The 25,446-nt window shown below is 47.7% G+C and overlaps 5 protein-coding genes across 5 annotated transcripts; 3 read left to right on the top strand and 2 right to left on the bottom strand.

The window, feature by feature from the left end:
• Positions 1–186: 186 nt before the first annotated feature.
• BHQ10_006185 (uncharacterized protein) lies at positions 187–2,792 on the top strand (the record flags this gene model as incomplete). Its single annotated transcript, XM_040878743.1, has 3 exons — positions 187–2,286; positions 2,353–2,628; positions 2,688–2,792. 3 exons carry the CDS (start codon positions 187–189, stop codon positions 2,790–2,792), a joined length of 2,481 nt encoding a protein of 826 aa, XP_040734689.1.
• Positions 2,793–3,607: 815 nt separating this feature from the next.
• Positions 3,608–4,355, top strand: BHQ10_006184 (uncharacterized protein; the record flags this gene model as incomplete). Its single annotated transcript, XM_040878742.1, has 2 exons — positions 3,608–4,030; positions 4,107–4,355. 2 exons carry the CDS (start codon positions 3,608–3,610, stop codon positions 4,353–4,355), a joined length of 672 nt encoding a protein of 223 aa, XP_040734688.1.
• A 6,139-nt stretch (positions 4,356–10,494) lies between these two features.
• Positions 10,495–12,917, top strand: BHQ10_006183 (uncharacterized protein; the record flags this gene model as incomplete). The annotated part of the gene is made up of 5 exons (XM_040878741.1): positions 10,495–10,863; positions 10,928–10,955; positions 11,006–11,760; positions 11,809–12,605; positions 12,665–12,917. 5 exons carry the CDS (start codon positions 10,495–10,497, stop codon positions 12,915–12,917), a joined length of 2,202 nt encoding a protein of 733 aa, XP_040734687.1.
• Positions 12,918–13,213: 296 nt separating this feature from the next.
• On the bottom strand, positions 13,214–16,831 carry BHQ10_006182 (uncharacterized protein; the record flags this gene model as incomplete). The annotated part of the gene is made up of 1 exon (XM_040878740.1): positions 13,214–16,831. The coding sequence occupies one exon, from the start codon at positions 16,829–16,831 to the stop codon at positions 13,214–13,216; it is 3,618 nt and encodes a 1,205-aa protein (XP_040734686.1).
• A 1,294-nt stretch (positions 16,832–18,125) lies between these two features.
• On the bottom strand, positions 18,126–19,570 carry BHQ10_006181 (uncharacterized protein; the record flags this gene model as incomplete). The annotated part of the gene is made up of 3 exons (XM_040878739.1): positions 18,126–18,478; positions 18,811–18,991; positions 19,229–19,570. 3 exons carry the CDS (start codon positions 19,568–19,570, stop codon positions 18,126–18,128), a joined length of 876 nt encoding a protein of 291 aa, XP_040734685.1.
• Positions 19,571–25,446: the final 5,876 nt, after the last annotated feature.

Below are 25,446 nucleotides of genomic sequence, written 5' to 3'. Positions count from 1 at the left end.
CTTGCGTCGCCACCCACTATATACGGATCAGCCCAAGCGTGTCCACGGAGCCTCATCCTCAGACGCCTGCACTGTTGGACCTTACCGCCTCCCATGGAGCAGTAAGGCCCGTCGTTGCCCTCACTTCACCAACTATCGCCACGTCTCTGCAGTAGTACCTGCATATCTCTACGATACATTCGAACTATGGGACAGACATCGTCCACGCAGCGAGATCAACGGCCAGAACACCCCTCACGAGCTTCTCTTTCCTCCCCCCATCACAGCAATGGCCACAGCGGTACTCTGAACGCTCAAGAGATGTCGGATCGATCGGTGGGCGGCCAGCCCCCTCACGATGAGGGGTTTGCGTCGAACTCAAACAACATTTTCAACCTGATAACAGATCCATCGTCATCAAATACACCTAATCCAGGTTTCAACGACACCACGATGTCAAACAGTACCTCCAGCTTCTCACATGACCTTCGAACGCTCCCCGAACCCGTCCAACAGGCACCTCCCCGCAGCACTTCAGCAGCTTCGCGTCTCTTATCAAGAAGACAGTCTACGATGTCTAGGCTAGGAACACGCATTCTCCCGAACTCTGTCATACGAGGTCTACTCAATAGTGAGGAAGAAACTGCAGCAGAGGGACTTGCACATCGAAATGGTCGGATTATGAGACCTGTTCCCAGAACTGAGGTTATCCACAATCCCAGTCGGTTTTCACCGTTCAACGCTCTAGGATCCCGTGGTATTAGCCGACGGCGCTCAATACGCGGGCCCTATCCTCTCCCACGAGGTGATTCAGCCCTGATTCCCGATTCGCCTCCTAATCCAACCTACGTCAACCCAGCCGTCAGTAACGTCGCTGCTTCAGAGAGAGGGTGGCGTCGTAGCCCACGTCTGAGTCGAGTTCGAAATTCACTATCCACACCCATTTCTCACATCTTCGGTGCAGCCCCGACCTTGCCAGACCCGGAGGAGACGAGAATCCCACCACAACGGCCGTTACGTTCGAGCGTCACAGAGGGCATGGATCAGTTACTCCCCTCAATGGACCCGATGGACATGGGTATGGATTTGGATGTAACTCCTACGTCTGATTCAGCGCAACACTCTGTGACTGATTTACAACCACTCTCTTCGATACCTCTTCCCAGAACGTCACAAGGTTCAGGGCCTGGTCCCATTCGGCGTCTTCCCGGTATTTTACGCACTCGCTCTTCGCGACTTCCGCGCCGAGAGGAGCAGACGCCACTCTCCCGCGTATTACAAGTAGCCGCAGCTGCAATCGCGGCCCAGCTCTCTGGAAACACGACCCCTACGCTTCCTAACATTGAGTCACTTGGTAACGAAGGATTTGACGCATCGTTAGAGAGTCTTTTCCAGAGTTTACAACAAGCTACATCAGCTCAAGACAATCAGATGGACTCTTCGGGAAATCGCAACGCTTCCCAGCCGGGTGCTCCAACTCCTTTGAACTTCCTCCGAGTTTTCCGCTTCTCTAATAGCGATAGTCCAGCTGGTCGAAACGCAAGTCGTGGAAATGAACAGATGGACATGGAGGATGGTGGTGAGGAAAATACAGAAGGTCGGACTGTCACCTTAGTTGTTGTAGGAGTCCGCTCTGTTCCGTCCAACGGACCACTCGGTAATCCTCAAAATGGCGGGGGCATTGGTCTAGATGCACTCCTCGGTCTGCCACATCTTCCTCCGATTAATGGCAATACTACCCAGGAAGGAGGTAATCTCGGCAACCATGCATCTAGAGTACCAACCTCACATTTCAATAATGGAGGCGTTAGCTCTTCTACGGACAATTTGAACAGCGGACATTCTCGTCCATCATCAGGCATTTTCCGAAACCCGTTGGAACCAATTTCTCCAGCGCTTCCAAGTGTGCTAGGGGACAGCCCTCCTGGACCATATCCTCCACCTTCCACTCCGGCTGAGGTACCTACTACATTATCTTCTGGAAACTCCACCCCCAACCGCAGGCCATCATCCGCATCAGCCATGTCTCCAAATTTCTTACCTCAGGTCCATGAAGAACCGCTACAAGAATCTACTCAATCCGAATCGTATCCTCCTACTGCTGGCAGTGGTGTACGACAGCGACGCCGCAGTGACTCAGAGTTTGCTCGCCATCGTCAGTTCGGTTCAGGATCATCCAGGCGTCATGGTGTCGTGGAACCTGATCAGCCCACACCATCTGGAGGCCGTACCTGGGTCATTTACGTTGTTGGTACCAATCTCTCGGAGAATCACCCAGCTTTTGCGACTCCGAGCTTGTTCACTGATGTAAGTTCTCTATCAATTATACAAGACATTGCTTGTGTAAGAGTGTCAAGCTAATATATCTTGCAGAACCCGACTTATGAAGACATGATTCTTCTCTCATCCCTTCTTGGTCCCGCGAAACCCCCTGTAGCTACGCAGGCAGATGTCACCTCAGCAGGTGGACTCTTCCGCCTTGTTGAGTATGCTGGATTTCTAGTAGCAGAAGCTCTGGAAGGCGAACAGACAATTAATCTTGGCGAAACCGAGAGGTGTTTGATATGTCTCAGCGATTATGAGGCCGCAGAAGAAGTCCGGCAACTTACAAAGTGCAAGCACCTTTATCACAAGGAGTGCATAGACCAGGTATTTTATATTCCATTCGACCTTTCTAGCTATAGACCAGTTACTAATCATTCTTTTAGTGGTTGACTACCGGACGAAATTCTTGTCCTCTTTGCCGTGGTCAAGGAGTTACAGAGTCTTCTTCTAGCTCAAATCCTGCGCCCCCTCAGGAAGCATCTGCCTAAATTTCACCATCCTAGGCATTCTGATCTAGCATTATGAAACAACCTTACATTGCGACTTTCATGTACAATTGTTTGACTCATCCATCCGGCGGCGTTCTTACCATTGCGAGCGAATTCATTTTCGGCATTACTTGGGATCGTTCTTTTTTGGCTTTTCTTGCGCGGGTTCTTCGGAGTGATAGCATACGGCCAGGCTGACATTACTTTTTGACGAAGGACGTATCTACTTGATTGAGTGTGTAGTCATAGTTTCTTGACTTGCTTTCGTTTCATCGTCCATTTTTTCTGCGCTTTTCTTATTATGATACCACATGATCTGCTGCATACACTGGACGTGACGCATCAGTAATTGGTGTTTGCGAGTTTTCTTTTTTTTTACACTCAGGGCATTTTTGAGTCACGATAACAGACATAGTTCACATTAAGAGTAGATACACCGGTTTCATATCGATCATGACTTATCATCTCAAGAATTCCACAGAGAATTCACACAGTTGTCGATTAGGGCTCTGATCTCATCGTCCACTGTTCTGCGGGCGCGATATAACCCTAACCCTATAACTGGGGAATCGGCGTGACTAAATGGAACCCCGCAATCTTTTTTCTGATCAAACGACTTCACCCGCAACAACTTGGGATAATAACACTCGGTGATCAATTGAATGAATACCATTGTCAGGCTTTGAGAGATTTTTATAACAACGAACCTTTTCTGTCAGCAATTGAGTGAACCACCATAGGAACGAGACGTTGAAATACAGCATACCCTCATTCCTCGTGAAGCATAGCAAAGGGAGAAAAATACGATATACAAAATGGACACACCAATCCGCCTCACAGTCCTCATATCCGGCAACGGCAGCAACCTCCAGGCCGTCATTGACGAGATTGCCAAACCCACCGACTCAAAACTCACAAACACGCAAATCGTCCGCGTCCTCTCCAACCGCAAAACCGCATACGGCCTCGAACGAGCCGCCAAAGCCGGTATCCCCACCACATATCACAATCTCGTAAAATACAAGAAGGCGCATCCAGCAACGCCCGAGGGTGTACAAGCTTCGAGGGAAGAATATGATGCGGAGTTGGCGCGGTTGGTGATTGCAGATAAACCAGATCTAGTGGCTTGTTTGGGGKTTATGCATGTTTTGTCGACGAGGTTTTTGGTACCGTTGGAGGAGGCGGGCATTAGGATTGTGAACTTGCATCCGGCACTGCCGGGGGCATTTAATGGGGTGGTAAGTGATTCCTCCCTTCGTATCGGTTTTGTTCCCAGCTGGTTTGTCGGACTAATCACGTTTTTGACGGTTGTAGGATGCCATTGAGCGCGCTCATGCGGCCTGGCAAGAAGGAAGCATCACCAAAACTGGGGTTATGATACATAATGTGATTTCGGAAGTCGACATGGGACAGCCTGTTCTGGTTAAGGAAATTCCGTTTGTGAAAGGTGTTGATGAGGATTTGGAAAAGTTCAAGGAAAAGGTACATGGAGTTGAATGGGAGGCTGTGATTGAAGGCCTACAGATCACGATTGGTGAAATTAGGGCGAAGCGTTCTTCTTGAGAGCCTGCAAAGATTACGGTTCCCACATGCATCAAATTTTGAATCCCTTCCTCGAAAACGAAGAATCGAAAACGAAGAACATCTGTCTGTGGCGCGTGGATATATGCTCAGCCATGTAATGCACCCTGTCCAGCTGTATCATTGGATTTCAAAAGGCCTGGCACGCTATGCCATTCGCGGTGTAGCTTTCAGGATACTCTAAGCAAGAGATAGTTGCAACTAGGACGAACCAAAAAGCAAGATACGTCAACACGGAACAGGCGGATCATGTACCGTCATCCTCTATGAAAGTGCAGAGATGCATAAGCATTCCATTATTGAGAGAAACAAAGCCTGTGAGCTGGGTCGAATCTACTTCATGTACATATACTTTTTTTCTATATGCATATTGTCGTGTTTGCATTCATGTACGACGTACATTGCTTCCGGCGGACCAAATATGTACGAGGGCTATGTATGTACATGGCAGCCTACTAAAAATCAGGCGCAATATCCACCTTAATTCTTTCCAAAGCCTTCTCATCCTCCATCTCAGTTCCCGGCCGAGAATCAATCAATTCACGACTCGCGACGGTCTGATTAACGATATCCTCCGCCTCCGGAAACCAACAGACTAGCAACTGTATACACAAAAGCGCCCGTCATACAGCCAAACAATCAGTCAAAGGTATAAAGATGCGTAGCACTCGCTGAGATATGAACTCAATGCTTACCCGTTTACCCAGCCACGGGGTACATCAGACCCGGAAAGTCGGGCGTGAACCCCAGCAAAAATGCAAGCATAGCCCGCCAGTTGATTCCCTACTAGTACCTATATCGACCATGAAGGTTGTAGAGGCCAGGGATATTGAACTTTTACTTTTCGACGATTCAGTAAATCGGCGCAGATGATACCTACAATGGTCGCAAGGAAGATGGCTCTATCCTTAAAACCCCCAAGCTGAAGGGGCAGTTTTATATGTTTCTCTCTATGATCAACGAGTCTTCTAATTTAGGTATGAATTGAGGCTCGGCTTTGATAGTATTGGTAAGTTCAGCTTCCTTAAATTCACAAAATCTGTCCGGCCTTGTACTTCCGTTAAGCAATTAAAGCAAGCATCATGGAGTCGCTGGCGTCTGTAGTGGGCTTGGCAGATGCGACGCAATCCCTGTTCGTCGTGGAACAATTAAGTAGAGATTGTCATTGTCCTCAATCTTTGCCCCTAGTCTTCTTGACTTGGTGCTAGGTACAAGTCCATGTTGGTCAGTAAGGACCTACGTTTGCCTAAAACATAATTGACGACGACATGGAAATGTAGAGCAACTTATGATTTGAAATGTGCATCAAGGAAATCGACCTAGTTAAAGACTCAAGCAGAACTTGAAAAATGTCCGTCTGGATGTTTTATAGGTGGTCTAACAACTATAGCTAGTTTCTAGGGCCTGGGGTCTCAGTTGGCTTTCGTATGATCCCGTGTCTGTTTAATCCGTACAATGTTACATTTCTCTTGCATACACTGCATGATGCTATATTATGAATATGTTCAAAACCAATGGTATCAGTTGGAATGCAAAAAGATTATCCGCCGCACCTTAAAACGAGTCCGTGGTGACAGGGTTTCGGATTCGTCACGAACGTAGATCCAATCGGGACGATAAATCAGAACGGAGATAAGGAGCACCCCGGGGAGTTAGTACTATACAAGGATAAGAAAGTTGATCAGCTTTTTAAAACAATTCATCAATGAACCACAATGCAGTATGGAGTCCTTCTTGCGCCCTTCGTTAGTAATGCTATGTCGATACTGCCCTATCCACCTAGCCTGGACAGTCTCGTGAAGAATGATGCATAAAACTTAGCCCTAGCCCTAGCTCTAATTCCATACCGAGCAGCACCTACTCAAGCCAAACAAGAATCGAAATGCCCTAGGTACTTGTATGTTGTGCAATTTACGGTATATGTTGATAGATTGCATGGTTATTCAGCAAACAAGCTACATAGGTAAACCAACTGGACACTCAATCTACACACGGTAGCACTGATATCCCTTGAGTGTCATTCATGTCGAAAATATACATTTCAAGAATGACTCTTGCCATGAAGGTTCTTGCGAAGGATCAGATCGATAGAACACATTTCACAAAACTCACCCCATATGCCGCCAAAGACGAAGATTTAGGTCTTGTCAAATTAGGCGAAGTTGATCCTGAACGGCCGTGGCTATTTCCTCATCCGGACAGACAACATCCAGAGCACGACTCTCTCTATATAGACCGAAGTTATTGGGAAATTATTAGCGAATGAACATCTCCATGTCGAGAACCATAGTGCAATAGCGCACAACATTCTCCAAACCTTGATGAGCAATATCAAGAACGGAACAAATTTGACGAGGTTCATCTACTCGCCTAGAATCTTACACTGTTCTTTTGATGAATCTGCTGCGGTTGGCTATGGCAGCACTTCTGAAGGAAAAGTATACTTATTTCAGGCGCAGCGTAAACGATATTTAGCAACTTTTTCAGTCCACCTTCCAATTTTCGAGTTGGGATGCCAATAAATCTTGACATCGGGTCCTGCGAGCTTGCACATATCAGAGGCTAACTCTGAGTGTCAAAACTGCTTTATCGATTGTAGTTCGCGGATCTAATTCAACTAGATAGGCGGTATCTGCTGAACAAGGTAATGATACATTTGAAATGATTACGCAGTCTGGTCCAGAAATTTAGATGAAGACTAGAATTAGCTCAACTGTTGCTCTATACGTGTCCAATCGATACCGCTGAATAGGGCTTACAGACATTGTTATGATGCTTGAAAATAGATTGCCTTCTTGATATGTTCTGACTCGCGCAGTCTATTAACCAGCTACTCAGCATAGATCATAGCTAGTTAATGTAGAGCCTTGTGAATGGAGGCACAACTGTACCGTTCTATTCGATTAAATTTTCGCAATTACCCAAGCCAAGCAAATCAGATTGCTTGATAGTAATATCATGCGCTGTACTATGAATAGCAACAGACTGCATATTGCCACGTCTTTTTTCCATCAATCAGCGAATGAGTCATAGATGGTTGTATGTAGGGCTGGCTGGATTACATGCATTACTTACCTAGGTAGGCAACTTCTCTTATCTAGTCAGTCAATTAGTCAACACACATACATGAAAGCAGAGTCAGATAGCACAGTACAGAGCTATAGAAGTACGATTAAGAACCGGGCTCAATTGAGCAACGACCCAAAATGCAATTCTACTTGATGATCAGATAGTGAGAGAATTCGACTCATTCTCGCCCACTCTAGTCATTTCATTGCTGAGACGACAATACTTAGATATATTCTTCAAAATGAAATGTAAAGTCTGGAACCGCAGATGCAGCCATTCTGCACAGAATCCTTCGGAATTTTCCGAGATCGAGTAAGATGTGATCCGAGATTACAAATCGCGAGACATTTTATCAGCGTTTATGATGAAATTCATCTGCCATATGTCAAACGTCAAAGAAATAGAGACAAGTAGGGAGCAACGAACACAAAGAGGAACAGAAAGAAAATGAGATTTGGTCTAGGAATACGTATTTTTGTTGTCTGTGTTACTAATATACCAGTAATCTAGATAATTTGTCGCACAAAGAAGGCAATGATGTGCTCATTGACTTGCTAATATGTATGTATTTCTGAAATAGCGATCTTCAGTTTGTTGCAGTTGAGTGATTTAGCCCTAGCTCGGTGCTTTCCTCTCCGAGCACGTACCCATGATCGACGATTAGCCACCATACTCACGCAGTAATCTACAATCCCTGGTGAAGTAGTAGCTGACGGACCAAAATTACTCATGTATACGGTGCATACGAAACTGACTCGCCAAACGAGCTAAGAACACACAAGCATACGTACCACGAATCCAGGCGGTATCCAAGGTTGACACTTATGCAGAGAAATCCCGTTCTGAAGACGCATGTTCTCGATATGTGGGAAATAAGCAAAATCCGGGTCACACGGCATTCGATGCCGTATTACGCCCCTCGATATGACATGGAGGACAAGATAGTCCACTGTTGCAGTTCGTTGTGTCATTTGTGTCACACGACGTAGAAGAACAGGGTGGGATCACCGATACCCTGACTGTTGACTGTTCAATAAATTAGGATACATGGTAGTACAGAAGTAGCTATTATTAGTTTCTCTCTCTTTCTTAGTAGTCTTCGGACTCGCTGCCGAAATTATCACTGAAAGCGGCGCTGCATCTCGACAAAGATGAACCCAGTCTAGCCTCCTTGCTTTTATCACCTGTCAGGCTGCAACGGACCAGTACTCAATGGTCAGAGTTTTTGCCTAGGTACGCTTGCTTAGGCAGATGCAAGCACAGATCAGTGATTTGCGTCGACCCCTGCAAAATGTGTATGCCGATTGGGCCCGTTTGCTCCCAAAAAAAAAGGGAAGGAACAAAATTAGATGGCTGGATAGATTGATTAGACGAATCAGTGCAGCAGGCCTCGCGGTTGAGCGGCCAAGTCCATGCTAAAATCTGTAGCTAAAATAGCCCGAAGAAACGTCTTCTAATTCGATACCGGCGGTGCTACCTGGTACGAAATACGCAGGCCAAAATTTGCGGAGTGAGTGCTGGAGGAGAGGTAAGTCGAGTCGATCAATGTCGGATGGTCGGATGTCTTTTATGCAGGTTCATGAACATGGAGGTCAGACCGGGGACTATTGGGTGATCTTATATGGCTGCTATAGATGGCCTGTCGCATCCCGAATGTATGTACGTAATTTTAGGCGTATCGCTGTGTAACGATGATTACATTTTATTCTTATTCGGGCTAGCAGGCCACCCGTCGACGGGTGGAGTCCTGTCGCGCCATCCTTGAAAAAGACTAGCTGATATGATCCCAGTGTGGCGATTGGCTGGACCACCAATTCTATTTCTTGACATCTGTTTTACTTTTTACGGATTACCAAGTTTTGTGTCACTCTCTCTTCTTTCTTTTTGTTTTCGTCTTTGTCTAAGGGGCTTAATTTCCTTTCTTCAGTCTGATTAGCCTCTCGTGTATCCCTTGAGTTGTCTATTTGCTCCGCCTACTGCTCCGTCCATGCGACGGAGTAGAGTTCTGCCGACCCAAGGTAGCATCGCTATGCTTTCTAGTAGGCTGGTTGGGGTATCACTGCCTGTTATAAACAATGGACAAGCAGACAGACACGCTGACCTGACACATGACATGTTGGCTGTTGGCCGGAATGGCAGTTGTCTACATGCATCTCAAAGCCGGAGTACATACATAGTACGTAGTCTTGTTTTTCCGATTCATTGTCCAGTAATAAGACTCTCTGTTAAGCACTGTCCAATCTCCAGTGCCCACTATCTGGATCGACGTTGCAAATCGCCGCGGGACAAGCAACGGAGTCTAGAACTCCACGTAGGAACCGACACTAAATCATACTACTAATGCTAATTAAGTCTACATTTTCTTCTTTTATCTGTCCTCTTGTACACTCAATTGGCAATCGCAAATTCATTCGAGCGTCGAACAACTGTAAGTCAATCACAGGCACGAGGCTCTGCGAATTCACCCGGATATTGGGCTGTCTAACTCCGTTCCGCCTGTTAGCGTCGCTCTCTCTTTCTTTGGAATGCATCATCACCTCAGACTCAGTTTCCTTCTTGCCTCAACACACACCTCTACCGACACATGCTCACTCTCACTACACGCTTTTCGACCTACTCCCTGAAATATACCGATCAATCCACCACGATCTCTCTCATGTCCTGCCATCCCGTCCGTCGCATCGCATGCTCTCTTTGCTCCCTTTCTTTCTCCTTGCCGGAGACTATACACGCCCTGGATAACTCGTCTCAGGACCTCCGTTGAGTCCCGGTATCGTTGCATTGTTCTTTGTCGATCGGTTTCAAGTCTGTCTTTGGCGTCGACATTGACTTGTACAGCGACATACAACATTCAAGATCATCAATAACAGATACAGAACACCCAGGAACGTCGGCCGATCTCGCTTCGGTCTACAACCTCCGCCGAAGCTTAATACTCCATGACGCACGGAACTTGATTTTCTTCAGCACATCTACTAGCAACTAATTGCTTTAATAAAGGCTGGAAGAAGACAGTCTGGCATGCAATTAACCGATAATTAACTCTGATTTCATGGCGCAACATTTCTTCCCCCATGGCTCATCCCACGCCAGCTTTCAGGACCCCCAGATGCCTCAATACAGCCAGCCCAATTCATATCCTGCGTTTCCTCTATTGCTCGGCTCCGGTCAAGTCCCTGATACGCTACTATATTGGAACGACAACAATTTGCAGACTGGGGTAGCTCCTATTCCTCGTCCGACATTTCCCTCGCTACAGCAACAACATCTTCGAACACAGCTCCAACACCAACAACAGCCCCAGTCACAACCACAGCTGCAACCGCAATTACAACAGCAGCAGCAACAATTCGCTGCGGAGCAACGCAAGCATAAACGGACACGGAGTGGATGTCTCACATGTCGAAGTCGGCGGGTCAAGGTGAACACTTGGTGGTTGATACTGAGCAATTGGATTGAACAAAACTAATCAATGGAATACGTAGTGCGATGAAGGTCGTCCGGTATGCGACAGTAAGTTTTGCATGGCAAATCGTAATTTGTATGTGTCTGATACTTTCTAGGATGCAAAAAGGGAAATAGACCCTGTGAATACGCTCAGCCCAACGCAAAGTCAACAAGCAATCGCAGGTCAGCACGAAGACATCCGTCACATGAAAGTATATCGTCGGATGAAGACAATGTAGAACAAAGTGGAAGTCTGGATGTGATTCCAGATGAGGATGAGACGGCCGAGTTTCCTAGTAGCCTGCCTTCGATGAGGATGGCATCTGATACAGGGTCGGCCAAGAGAATCAGAGCGCATTCACCAAGCAGTAACCGTACTGGACCAAGTAATCTCTCCGAAACCTCTTCTGCCAGCAAATCGAAATCTCTATCACCGGCCTCGGATTGGGTTTCGTCCTCTCAATCGTCGGCTTCTTCTGCGACTTACCAACAGCAACGGGGTCGATTCCTGCAACGACCGGCGCGCAATCTACCAGATATTTTCAAGATCAAAAGGCTAAAGGAACATGTTAAATTCTTCTTGACCTATCACCAGGAAAGGATCAACCACCACCATTATTTTATGAATCTCGCAAGCGACTTGTTTTTCAGAGGGACACTAATAGACATGGCTCTTGAGTACGAACCGTTGTTGTATGCAGTGGTGGGCTTTGCTGCGTATCACCATACCTTGGAACAACCTCAGGGGAAGCTCAATGACTTTTTGAAATACTACAACCAATCAATTCAATTGCTTCGGAAGTCTCTTGCGTCTGGAGAAAAGCACAGCGAAGCTACGTTAGCTACCATCCTGCAACTGTCAACATTTGAGGTGAGTTTTATCGGCTGACGTTGGTTGATTAATCGCTGATTATGGTAGGAAACGATTGGAGATTTCGTGAACCTTGTTGATCATCATCAAGCGGCCGATCAACTGATGCACGAACTACTTACTCCACAGACAATTACAGAAAAAGAAGTACATCGATACCTGTTTGTTTGGCATTCCCGCTTCGACCTTGTTGCTTGCATTCTCGCCTCGAATGAAGCCATCTTGGAACGCGAGTGGTACACTTCGATAGAGAAACACGATACTGCTCTGGCGGCGCGAAATCTGGACGACCCCATCATGCAACTAAATGCGATGACATCACGGGTGCGACTCTTCGCCATGGATTATGCATCTCTTTTCGCCAAATTTGCGAACGGAGTCATCAATCTTGAACAATTTCAAACAGGCTACGACTACCTCAATGAACTCATCGACGACCTTCATCAATCCCTAAAAGCATACGACGACTGCGAAGAGATCACCATGCCAGGCCCTGCTGTCCCATTACAAGGGCCCGAAGATATCCTAGACACTGACATGACGTGTCGTTTCTACCGCGACTCGAAATATTTCATGAACTTCCTGTGGCCGGACGTACTCGCCACAGTACTCATGTTCAAATATCAGTCTCATCTGATGACTGGCCGCCCCGACGGAGTCGAATTACAGAATATCGCACTACGCATCTGCCACCATGCCGAAGCCATTGCGCGATGGCCCGAAATGGAAGTTGGCACAGCTATAGCAGGGCATAATTGGCTGATTCTGATGACCCTGTTTCTACCACGGGACAAAAAGCACATGCAATGGAATAGACGAATGTTCGCCCGGATGGAAATGAGCGGGTACGCCTCTTCCCCACCCTCTAACCCTCTATTATTATTGCCGATTCTAACGTGAATAGATACGTGTACGCCCCCCGTGCGCGCCGCGCTCTGGCAGAACTATGGAACGACCCCAGTGTCGAGGAATGGTGGGATCCAGCCGACGAAGAAGGCTGTCCCAGCATCATCAAGGAAATACGCAAATTAACAGAAGAGCGAACAACGAGTCCGCGCGATCATCTGCGCGAAGAAATGAGAGATCTCAAGTCGTTGTTTTCGGGTTTGAGTGTGAGTCAGGGGGCATCTCCTGAATCGCTACCTAATACGTTGTAGTACGCACCAAACGCAGTACTAGTGAATATCTATATAGGCATGAAAAAGTGGAGGAGGGATGGTCTTTGGGTCTTTTCGGGTTATGTCTTTTGATAAGATTTGGGTGTTTGTTGAACTTGGGTGGGTGGACTACTGATTATTATCATCGGATACATTACTTATGGGCATGGTGTTGGGTTTGGACTTCTTTTGGACTTTTTGAGTATGAACATTACTCCTTTCGGGGCTAACATATCTTGGTACATCATTTGATCACTATAATACATTATATACAAAGCAATCTAGAAGATGAAATGCTAAGTGTAGATCTTTACACCATCCTTAACTTTCACCTCCCTCGCCAACACAACTGTCTCGTAACCACCCACAATCTCCTTTTCGCCAGCCCCTTGCTCACTGATATCATAATACGGATCTTCGCCCCACGGCAAAGCGTCGATATCAATCTCATCTTCTCGACCAAGCAAGCATTTCAGTACCACCCCAGCCCCGGCTTTGCTCATGACCACGTTACGTTCTTTGCAGCGTTCGTCGCAGACACATTCTATACAGCCCTGGGGCGTGATGCACGTACACGCCTCGATGCGTCGGACGGCACGCACAAGTAGCGAGTCGATAAATTCAAAGGCTTTGAGCGCAATACCAGACCCCGAGGCGCCGCCTTTGGTGTCGTAGAAGGTTAGACGCGCTGGTCGTTGACGATGAGGGGGTTCTATCTCTTCCGCAGGGTTCTTGTTTCTGGCAAATGAGGATTTGGGGACGGTGGCTGAGCGGGTTGATGATGTTTGGATGCGGAGGTGGCGGGTTGTGTTTTCGTTGGTGGTGGTGGTGGCTTCGTTCGCTCGTTTGAGGTTTTTGCCGAGCTCCTTTTTGGCGACTTTGCATTCTGTGCGGACGTCGCCAGGTAAGGAGATGATGAAGGTTGGGAACAGGGACAGGACTGCGTGTTCGGCGGCGTGTATGGCAGCTGCAATATTGAGTCTTCGGGATTCTAAAATCTCGAATGCGCGTTTAGGAACATCCAGCCACATACCCTTCGTGAACGTGTCGATGGGCGGATTATCGACTTGAACGGCGTCAAGGACGCGGCCGCGTTTATCGATCTTGAAGAAGCCATAAACGACAGCATGGATCTGAATGATGCCGTAGTATGCTCTAGCAGTCCGGCCGATGTGGCGGATCGCCTCTGTTTCGATGGGATCAATGTCCGTGTAGTCGCGCTGTTGGGTGTTCCAGTCTACTTGAACTTGGACAACTCGTGCAAGACGTTTTTCCGGGTTGAGTTCACGGACAACATAGGTTTGACCTTGGTGCATGAATATTCCGCCTTCGTAGATTGTAAAGAATGCCCGCGATGTTTCCACTTCTTCGAGTACTATGTTCCTGTTGTGGGTGATATCAATGACGGCAAAGGAACTATCTTCCATGTCACGAAGGGACACAAAATCCGACGGTTTTGGTCGAAATCGGTCATTGCAATGGTAATACCCTAGCGAGTCTTTGATAAGTCGAGTAGATGCGAATTCTTCAAGCTGCTCGCCAAAATAGACTTTATCCTCTTCTGGTTTGAGTGGCATCTCGAACGCAGCGCATTGAACATGGCCCTCCAGCACGAGTTCATTAGTCAAATCGACCTGCAACTCGCAATTCGGCTTAGTGAATATCTCGTCTGGGTTGGCCATATAGTGCTGATCAGTCGGGAATCCATCTCCAATCAGGACCGATAGTGAATCTTTGTTTCGTCGACCTGCACGTCCACTTTGCTGGCGCAGATTCGAAATCGAAAAAGGGAATCCGAGCGTTATAACCGCATCTAAAGAGCCGATGTCAACTCCTAGCTCGAGTGCGTTCGTGGCAACAATGCCCATGAGTTTTCCGTCAAACATTTCTCTTTCGATTTGGCGCCTGTCTTGTGGACTGTAGCCGCCACGGTAACCCATAACCAGATTCGCTACCTCTGGTCTTTCCAGTGTCTGGAATTCGGTGCGCACTGCTGCCAGAACAACTTCGCATTGTTTTCTAATCCTGCAAAAAATGATCACCCTAACACCGCGCAGGATCAGCTGACAAAACAAACGCGCAGTCTCGGTAATACTATCACCTCGGCCAGAGGTGGGATCCTTTGGGTCCTTGTACGGCGTATTCCAGCATATGAACTCTTTTCGTCCTGCAGGCGAGCCATCAAAATCAGTCAATCGAACGTCTTCAACCCCGAAAATGGTCCTGAAATGGTCCTCAGGATTAGCCACTGTCGCCGAACAGCTGATGAATCTGACATGGCGATTGCCCACTGCCGCACATATTCTTCGCAGTCGTCGCATGACAAATGCAACGTGAGAGCCAAACAGCCCGTTGTATGCATGCAACTCATCGACGACAACGAATTTCAGATTCTGCAGAAAAGTACGCCACGAGCCTTCCTGCGGAAGGATGGTAACATGCAACATGTCGGGATTCGTGAAAATAATTCGTCCGTCGTCACGGATCGTGTTTCGTTCGCTCATGGGCGTGTCTCCATCAAATGTCTCGACTATCACATGTTCCAAACCCTCCATGAAATTGAGTAATTCTTTCATACTGCGCCGCTGGTCTTGCGCAAGAGCTTTGGTAGGAAAGATATAAATCCCCCTACTGTTGGGGTCCCTTTCAAGCTCATGAAGCATCGGGATCTGATAAATAAGGGACTTTCCCGAACTCGTCGATGTCGAGACAATGACATGATGACCTTCATATAGATTGTTTATAGCTTCCGCTTGATGCGAGTAGAGCTGCGTAATTCCCTTGGTATTATAAAGCGCATTTACCAGATTCTGCGACAGCTGAAAGTTCAAATCTCCATACACAGGAGGCTGCGGATCGAACACTCTGTGTCCGTCAGGGACGATTTGAGCTGTATACCAATCCATTTCCTTGATATCTGCAATAATCTCCGCAATCGGTTTCCGTTCTTTCGGTATCACATCTGGTACTTTTCCCTTGATTGGAGTGTCGGACTCTTTCTTCACCGGTGGAGATGGTATGATCTTCTCACTCTCCAAACTCTCCACTGGATCTGCACCCTCATCCTCGCACTTGACCAGAAACGCATCAATAGCGTCCGAGAATTTCTTATTTCTTTTCTCAATCAAGTTGACCATTTGCTTCTGACTATAAACCGGCATTTTCAGCTCATCGTTTCGCAGTCGCTTGGTGGGTCGTGTTGGTTCCCCGGTCTTGCTATGCTGAACCTGCCGTTTGAGATCTTCATCCACAAACTCGAAGAGTAACACATCTCTGGATTCCGGTAAATCATCATCCCTGCTTTGGGTGAACGCACCAGTAGTGGTGGCAGTGGTAGTAGTGAAAGAATGCTCCTCGGGAATAAACCCTCCACCCAGGTTCGCACTCTTCGCATTCATCCATTTATATTCATCCCTCTTCCCGCCGCCTTGACTCGCATCTTCCCCCACACCTAGAACTTCAAGAACGCCTTCATCAACATACTCAAACCTGACAGCCTTGGGAATCAACACTTTGATCCTAGCGACATCCTCAACCGACAATTCGCGACCACCCATCTGAGCTTGAACAGCCGTCTTGATCGTCTCAAAGGTAGTTGCGAGATGTTTCCGTGTGCAGCAGAATGTGTATACCAGATTCAGAGCGCGATGGGTTTGGGAAAGTCGTTTGAATGCGTCCGGCCATGGCTGGGAGGGTTTTCGCTGCTCCAGCTGTTTTGCATTGGCGGTATTGCGTTTGGCGCGTGCTCCTCCTCGCCCTCTCGTGGACGACGAAGATCCTTTTCTGGGTTTGTTGGATGGTGCTTCGGTGATACTGGATGGGGTTGCTCTCAAGGCCGGATCAATCAGGTCATCACTAATTACGATTGGTGATGGCGCAGCCTGCTGCTGCTCCCTCTCCTCGAGCGCAGACATATCATTTTTCGTAAAGAAACAAATAACTCATGCCCTTTCCGATCTCGATCCAAAATGTGTTTCAAGGAAAAGAAGGGATGGTCAACTAAGGCGACGAATCGTATATGATCGCGAAAAACGGCACGCGTGATCACATGACCAATTTACCACTCTAGATCAACCAATCAATCACGTCCATTCCTTTACTCGAAGATCTGAACTCAAGCTGGGACCAAGCATTCGTTACGATTTAGAGATTTCACTATTTTAGCTTCTCGAGTCAAAAATATGGAAAGCAGGACGAACCGGGATCCGATTCGGGCTAGTGCAAAGGGCTAGGGTGGTTTATTCTCCGGTACACTGTCAATACTAGTACTCGGGGTACTACGTACGTACGCACGTACGTATCCTGGGGAATAGGATTCTGATTAGGGTTGGGTGCATTGGATTCGAGATATGTTACTAGTAGTACTACGTCCGTACGCTTGACGCGATGTATCGACTGCGCGAGAATAAATGAGTGGAACGTAATCAATTGGTATGGAGCTTGAAGGTCCATTCTCAGCGTAGCAGACAAACATACATAACATGGCAGAGTAGCAAAATGAACAAAAAATACAACACATATAAGAAACAAAACAACGCCAATATTCACAAAAAAAAAGCAAGATGTAATATTCATTTGCAAAGCAAGCAATCAATCAATCAATCCCTTTTTTCTCTTTCCTTTTCGCGTTTCCTCACTCTGTGCTCGATTTCTTCACTCGATATTTCTTGCCGTTATTTCAGGTATGTGGAAGGTAGAAAGAGAAAAAATAGAATAGACGGAACGAGCTGGCCAAAAAGAGAAAAGTCGACTCAAACCCATTTCCTCTTCTCCATCTAAAACAGGAGACTCAACCGAAGCCAGCAGAGGTGTGGTATCATAAAATAAAATGAACATCTTTCAACAGAATCAACAAGAGACAAACGAGGGCATATCAAGGTCGAGGATAAGATGCACAGGAATCGAGTATCAAAAAGGGCAGGAAGAAAGAAAAAAAAAATATCATGGTAGAAACGTTTGTCCGGTGAGTAATGAGGGAGATGGATGATACGTGATACAACAGTAAGAGACTGCCTTCTATTTTTTTCTTCTTCTTTCGTCTCACTGGTAATTGCGAGATTGGTTTTCTGGGGCTATGAGAATCAGCCGTCAGCCCCAGGAATGCGAGACGATGTATTGCAACATTAATCCGTGGTCCAATTTGCGATGCTCTGGTATATTGATCCAAGGCGAAGGCAAGAGAAGACGTCAACTTGAGATGGCGAGCAGCTACTTACGTTGCTGGTACACCTGGTTGTTCTGGTACGGCGAGTGAGGGTAACTGCCGTACATCTGGCCGTTACCCTGAGGGTAGACTATGCCGCCGGCACCACCAGGAGCGTATTGACCGGGGACTTGATTCTCAGCAGGCTGATAGCCGATCGGAGGCAGTTGAGGTCGGACGCCGCCGGCGTAGCTGGGTGGTTGGCCTCCTTGAGGGTCAGTGGGAGCACCACCCTCGACCGGACCACCCTGTGCCTGAGCTTGGGCAGCAGCCTGACGTTCCCGCTCCTCTGCAGCCTTGCGCTGGTTCTCCTCTTCCTTCTTGCGAGCCTTCCATTCCTTGCGGATTTCTTTGAACTCTATTGAGAGGTGTTAGTCGAGTCCGACATAAAGACAATCCAACACACAAGGAAGCGGGAGTGGTGATTGAATAACGGCAACAGTCTAGTACAAGACAGGAAAGTTGAGGTTGTGCAAGTCTAAATTAACGTTGACGCCGGTGTCAACGCTACTGCGATAGCCGCGTGCTCTAGCTGTGTAACCCGACTAAGTATGCGGGCGTCACACTAGCCTCCTTTGAGCACAATGCGACTAGCACCAGATACGCCGATTCGACCACCAACATCGCGTCCACGATTTATAATTACGAGCGAGGGTAGAAAGCAGAACTGGAAAAGAGAATAAAACATACCTTCAGGGGTTCGCTTATTGCCGTGCGATTGCATGGTAACGTGCGCGTTGAGGTGGTTCAGTGTACCATATGCCTTCTCGCAGCCATTCCACCCACATTTGTACATACGCTCAATCTCTTCGTAACGACGACGCGGGCGTTTGTGCTGCTGAGCACCGGGAATGGGAACGAATGAGTATACCTAGAAAGACACGTGAGTTGTTAGTTACAGGTCAGAAATTGGTGGAAAGACGCGACTTTGCATTCCATGCCAGGAAGAAACTAGAAACTTCTTCTGGCAATGGTCCGCCCCAGGAGATGACATGCACGATCGTTTATTTGATTTGACAGGGTTTTTTCCTTTCTCTTTTCACTTCGACTTTTTCTCCTTTTCATTTGACAGTAAAGAAAGATCGTGCGCCAAACCAAACGAACGTACCTGACCTGGGCGCGGACCTGCAGTCGCAGCAGGGGAGGCAGAACCAACCGTTGGAGGAGCAGGAGAGCTATAAGGACCCTGCATGGCATGCTGCTGATGAGGATAGCCATGCGACCACTCTGGGCGCGCATACATTTGTGGGGGCGGGTGTCCCTGGTATTGAGACATGTCGTGGCCCTGGGGTTGGTAGGGCGAATAAGGTGGAGGGTAAGTTGGGCTTGAGGCCGCAATGGATGGATCTATAGGCAGGTCCGCGTCAGACTTTAGGTTCGACTGATTGCGATGGTCATCATTCTTCCCATCGTTCAGGTTTGTGGTAGACGAACTAGTTGTTTGAGCCATGGCTAGCGCACCGTGTATGTGTATGCGGGCTGAACAAAAGTCGAGATGTAGTTTCGCGGTGCGTGCGGCGATCGGATTGCGAGCGTTGCAATAATTCTGAAGTCGAGGTTCAGAATAATACGACGATTAAGTGGTGATCAAAGAATGGCAAACCTGATTGCGCGTAATCAGATGAAGGCCTTTTAACAATTTGCTCAAATCAAGCTCTTGCTCGGCGAGGCGTTTTGATATCTTTGTAGAAACAAAAACTCGCCAGACAAGCAACACGCGCGTACCTTTCAAAAAGCGTCAATCGCGTAGAAATAAGCTAATGCTTATATCGAGCGTCCCCAATTGACCGTGCCACAAGAGCTACCAAAAATGGAGATACGTCGTTGTGGTGTTTTGACAAACGCGAAAGTCACTAAGAAACTAGAACAGACGCGATGGCAAAAACAAGCGTTCACGGCTCACGACAAGACAAACGCTGTCTGATGGGGATTTAAACCAAGCTCGGGTGATTCGACGCGGTCGCCAGTCTAAAAAGGCACGGACGACAGGCGATTTGTTGTGATAACGAGCCTTCGGATCCTCTCTTTGGGGGAGGAAAAGCAGCGAGGCTTAATCGACTTTAGTCGCCTTTTTTAGGGTGACCACTGAACAGACCAGACGGAAACGCTTCGCAATGTACGTAGTTTGCGGCGGGKGGGCGAAGAACTTTGTACTAGTCCGGCGTAGTGTTGGTGCTACTGTAGTGTTGTACCAGCACGAGGGGGGAAAGGTACCCAGCGGGAGACGAGAAAAAAAAATGGGCTTGACCGAGAGTGGGATAAGTCTGAAAATGAGGCCGGGTCTTGATCCTGGATAGGTAACTGGTCCAAAGGCACAAAGCTGGTCGAGGGTAACTGGATTCGGGATTTTTCACAGGTCCCACGGACAGTAGCGTGAAATTATGAATGCTGGGAGATAAAAAGTTGGAATCGGCTGACTTTGGTACTGTAATTTTCGCCCTAAAAGGCTAAAAAAGGTGCGATGGCGTGGCCAAGTCGACGGATACACTTGGAGAAAAAGGGGAAAGCGAAGAAGCGAAGTGGGTTTTTGGCTCGCTTTTTGTCTTGTTGGCTGGTTCGTTCAGAGTTCAGACGGATTGGCTGTTGGCTACGCAGAAAGGAGACAAATGCAACTTCAGGCCTCGTGGGATCCGTGGGCACGGTGGAGATAATTTCTGCGCGTGGAGCTTGAGGATAATACACGGGGCGGTGATTGGGTGGCGGGAATTGGTGTTGAAGGGGCGCTTTTTTCTTACTGGAGGCGATCCGGGATATTAAAGGATTTGGCTGTTCGGTTCCCTTCGTTTTGCTGGTGGACGCTGACGCTGGAGCGGAGCAGTAATATCTCTTTGCGGCGCAAGCGTAGCAGGTTGGCCAACGAAGGTGCGGGCCCCACAGTGATGAAATGATTTTTGTCTGAAAGTAAAAATGGAAGATGGACGAGCTGTTCACAGTTTCGACAAGCAGTGGACAGTCTACTCCGTATTTGAAAGATGATCGCCACACCACAATGGCCTTCTTCTTTGCTGCTTGCTGCTTCTTTTGCTGCTTTTTCCACGCACGGGCGGTTCAAAGGCGGGAGATGTTGGCTTGGCTTGGCGGACAAACTCTCTTCCCTAGAATTTTCGCTTTGCCGCGACGCGCTTTTCTTTTTTTGTCAGTGAACTGTTTTGTCTCTTGGGCGTGGACCCTAGACTCAGTAGACTGGGAAAAAGCAAACACCTGCACGGCGCTTTCCCCGAAAGCGACAGAAGGATCGCAGGTGTGGTATCGAGTGTATAATTTCTAAACCAGTCAGAATGGCGCGTTTCAAGCACAAGTGGCAAGGCGGGCGAATACAATGAGGGGAGGCGTGATGATACGTCAATGCGAGGAGAATAAAAGTGGGTGTCTTACTGCCGTAGCTGCAGTGCGCACACGCGATAACAAACGACGTTCTGTTCTCCTAGGAGTGTGGTATGGAGTCCGGCACCCGCGACTCGGGCGAAGCACGCTGCACCGATGGTATGTATGTATCGAGGGCGTATTGTGCTAAGTAAATGGAGCTCCCGCGTTGGTGCCGAGATGGACCGGTAATACGTAGTGCTAGGCTGTGGATGAGATGACAGCGTCGTAGACACTTGTACCAACGAGGTTAGGGAGTTGCTGAAGATGGCTTAGGCAGCGGGCTAGTGATCAAGTGGGCGTAGCGCAGGTCGGGGAAGCGGTGACGGCGCGTACACTAGTCGACACGCGATGAACTGTTTACGCTGTGACGTGACGGTCGCTGATAACGAGAGACAGCAGTTCTGTCAAATGGAAGGAGAAATGATGAAGGAGACGCGATAGAGAGCTGTCTGGATGATGCGCGAGATGTTAAAGGTAGGTGGCTTAGTGAAGGAAAAATAGCGCGAGAATAATTAGCGAGGGGGAAAGGGCCTTGGATGTTGATTACTAAGAAGGAGGTAACCGGTATTATCGTACACAAAAAGTAAAATACTGCTTGTACCATACCGGCGCCTCCGACGTATTGTTTGCCTATTATGGGCAGATTGTTTGCACATAAATAATCTCTCCTCTACGAATATCGTCAACCATCTCGAGTCTGAATGCGATTGTGTTCTACACAATTAGAGTCTGTATCTTGCATGGTGGTGATACAGATCCAGCCTTGCCTAGTCTGCTACTAACTCAGCAAGCTACAGCTAACTCCCCTAGCGCCCCAAATTTCCAGCTAAACTAGCGACGGCCTGAACTACGGACTTAGGTTACGCCTGGCTCATGGCTCSTCCCGTCCACCGTCACCGTCGCTTATCATAAAAGGGCATAGTGCAAAGGCAAGTCAGGAACGTGTTTTTAGCGGTATCGGCAGACACGAGTACTTGAGCATGCGTACTTGCAGAGCATGTACTACATAGTATGTACACATAGTATGGCAATCACAACAAAGGTGCTCCGTAGCGAGATGAACATTCCGGCAATCGAGATCCGTGATTGATACTTGATGAGATGGTTTAATCATCCTCGTAATTACGAAAGGGTCTGGCGCGAGACATTCCTCCACCAATCACAGGCCAGGACTCGCTCACCTCGAGTACCAGAAGTGGGGCCGAGTGTTTTGCCTGACTCGCAGGTTGTTCCCGCGATTTTCAATCGACCAGAACTACAGTCAGCACTGATAGCATTTGGTGGCTATCAGGGAGTCCAAAGTCTCAATGACCAGGGACTGCGACACTAGGAGAACCCTGTAATCACTCCTCCTACGTACTAGTAATCAGTGAGTGCTAAAAGGGGCGGGGAGATAGAAGCCACTTAGCCACAATCTGCGTGGAGATCCGTCTATGCCAGACTGGAATCTGAATCGATATGATCATGGAGGTTAGCACGCGCCGAGTCATTCGTGCTAGCTGGATATGTCTAGTCTACAATTAGTCTCATAGCCAAGCACATACCATGTCATGATATTCAACATCGAACATCGACGAATGTACTCTGTACTCTGTACATTCGGCAATTGTAGATACATACTACGTGAGCATATGCACGTGAACAACCCTCCCTGCGACCGAAATACCCCCGGACCCCTTATCCAGCGGAACAATGCCTTGACAAGTCGCAGCGTAACAATGAAAATGGAAGAGTCGTACGTATGCATCTCCCCAATTCATCCAAATTGTGTACGCCTACCCCAGCTGATTGGCTCGTACAATCTGACCTGAACACACCAACGAGTGGGGGCAGCGGCTCAACACTCCTCTTTGAGAGTTTGGGTGGCCCGGTATCTCTTATGCATGCAGCAGTAATAATATGCAAAGTATTAGAAATAATAAGCCTGGAAGAACGCGAATTGACATCTACCGACGTTCTAGCTAACTTAAAGTTGGCGCTACTATCGACAGGGAATAATTCAGGGAAATTGGAGAGTGGACGTCTGTCAGGCCCCAAGGCCCAAAGGTCAAGACTCAAGGCAATGTGCCGCGGAGACCGGGAGTCCGTACTGGTGCTATCCGTCCGCACGGAGTGGGATAGTGAGATGATGATCATGAGATCTAGACTGTGTGCGTAGACTGTCACTGATCATTTGGCCCCATTATTTGGTGATTGATAACATAGTGAGTGGGCGAAAGGCTCACCGCTCGATGTCATTGATAGATTGATTGTATCTACTACAGGTATGTGGTAGAGTACAAACAATCTTTGATTTTGCGACATCTACAATCCGACATTAATACATAGTATACGCAAAGACAAGAAGTCCCAAGAGATCTGTGGAAGACTCGGTGCCAACCAGGCCATGCTATGTTATGTATTGTAACACAAATACTAGTGGACCCAAGACCGATCATGTGCCACGCCTGATCCGTCATCCTCTCTGATTGGCGTGCTATGTATGGCAATGGGGCTAGCCTATCACCTCATCTCCTCACGTTCAGAACCTTGCTCATGTATTTCGACCTCGATACTCTGACAGTTTCAAGGAATAAGATTGCGAGTTGAATAATAGTACACGGCTGGACGCTGCAGGTCGAGTATGGGGTAGCAGTAAGGCACTTATGTCCAGACAAGGTAGCATCGAGTGCATTCCGGTTTTCGGGTACACACTACACAGCGGGCTGCGCAATGACAAAGGCAGCCTGGCACGGAGCGTTGTCCGTACATCAAATATGAACTGTGGATCGCTGCATATCTTTCCGCGTCTACCGTACTATGTACAGTGCACATATACGCAAAGATCATCGTATTCGGGATTAGTACATACTATGGCACAACAATGAATTGAAGTACAGAACCGCGGTTGACTCGTGAAGCACGACGTATCAATGAAGATCCACTCCGGCCACAAGTGACAAGGCGAAGGGCGAAGGTTTTCGGGTGTAGATGCGCCAGTCAGATAGCAGGACGAAATGACGGACCGCAAGTCGATGCTGTTTTGGGCTTCGTGCATGCTGTTCAAGTGCATATATCTCCCCGAGTACGTACACACACATAGTACACACATAGTATAGTGTGTAGTATGCTCAACCTGTCCCAAGAAGGCAGGGTATTGCACGGCTTGGCGCGGCTGGCACTGTTGGCACTGGCAGCGGGATTTCTCCGGCCAATACGGTATTAACGATACACGGAAAGTCACCGATCATCACTGATCGGTCGTTTAATCTATTTGTACATCGAATAGGAAAGTACTTCAATACAATGCACTTGATTCCAATAGAATATACTTTCATTTCCATCGAGTCTATCGCTGAACCAAGGTTGACGATTCTATTTTCGTTCTCCTTCGTTCTCCTTCGTTCTTCCATTGTCCTCCATACTACATAGTCTGCAGAGCATATGTTGGCTAGCTATCTCCGTAACTCCGGACGGTGGAGAGCGACGAGACGTGTACAAAAGCCTAAAGCCCCTTAACCTTGCACTTGCTTGTGCTAGCACTCAGTCCGTCCGTCAATCGCGTTGCCGAAGTACCGAAATACGAACCAACTGTCATCATTGTTCGAGTGTAGAGCATGACTCCCAATTCAGTGAATTTACCCTTCGAGTGGAGATGTCCTTATCAACAGTAGTGAACCAAGTAAACCTAGTAAACCAGCGACCCATGGGGCCACCACAAGTCCACCACAAGCAAACTCTACAGACGGCATGTTCCGCTCCTTATCTTCTTAAGGCAAGTAAATCCATTCAATCTCTCTCTTCGTGACTCTCACGTCCACAGAAAAAGCAACACAAAATCGAACAAATGAGGGGAAATGTACCGTTCTGATTGGCTCGATATGGCCTCATACACCTTCTGGCTGTACGTATTCGGATTTGATAAAACCTAACAATTTCTCCGTTCTTTTTTTGGACCTGCGAGGTTTCAGGGAGGCAGAG

The sequence above is a fragment of the Talaromyces amestolkiae genome (genome assembly GCF_001896365.1).
Source record: "Talaromyces amestolkiae strain CIB chromosome Unknown scaffold11.1, whole genome shotgun sequence".
NCBI classification, from domain to species: Eukaryota; Fungi; Ascomycota; class Eurotiomycetes; order Eurotiales; family Trichocomaceae; genus Talaromyces; species Talaromyces amestolkiae.
This window is presented reverse-complemented; position numbering and strand designations above follow the sequence as displayed.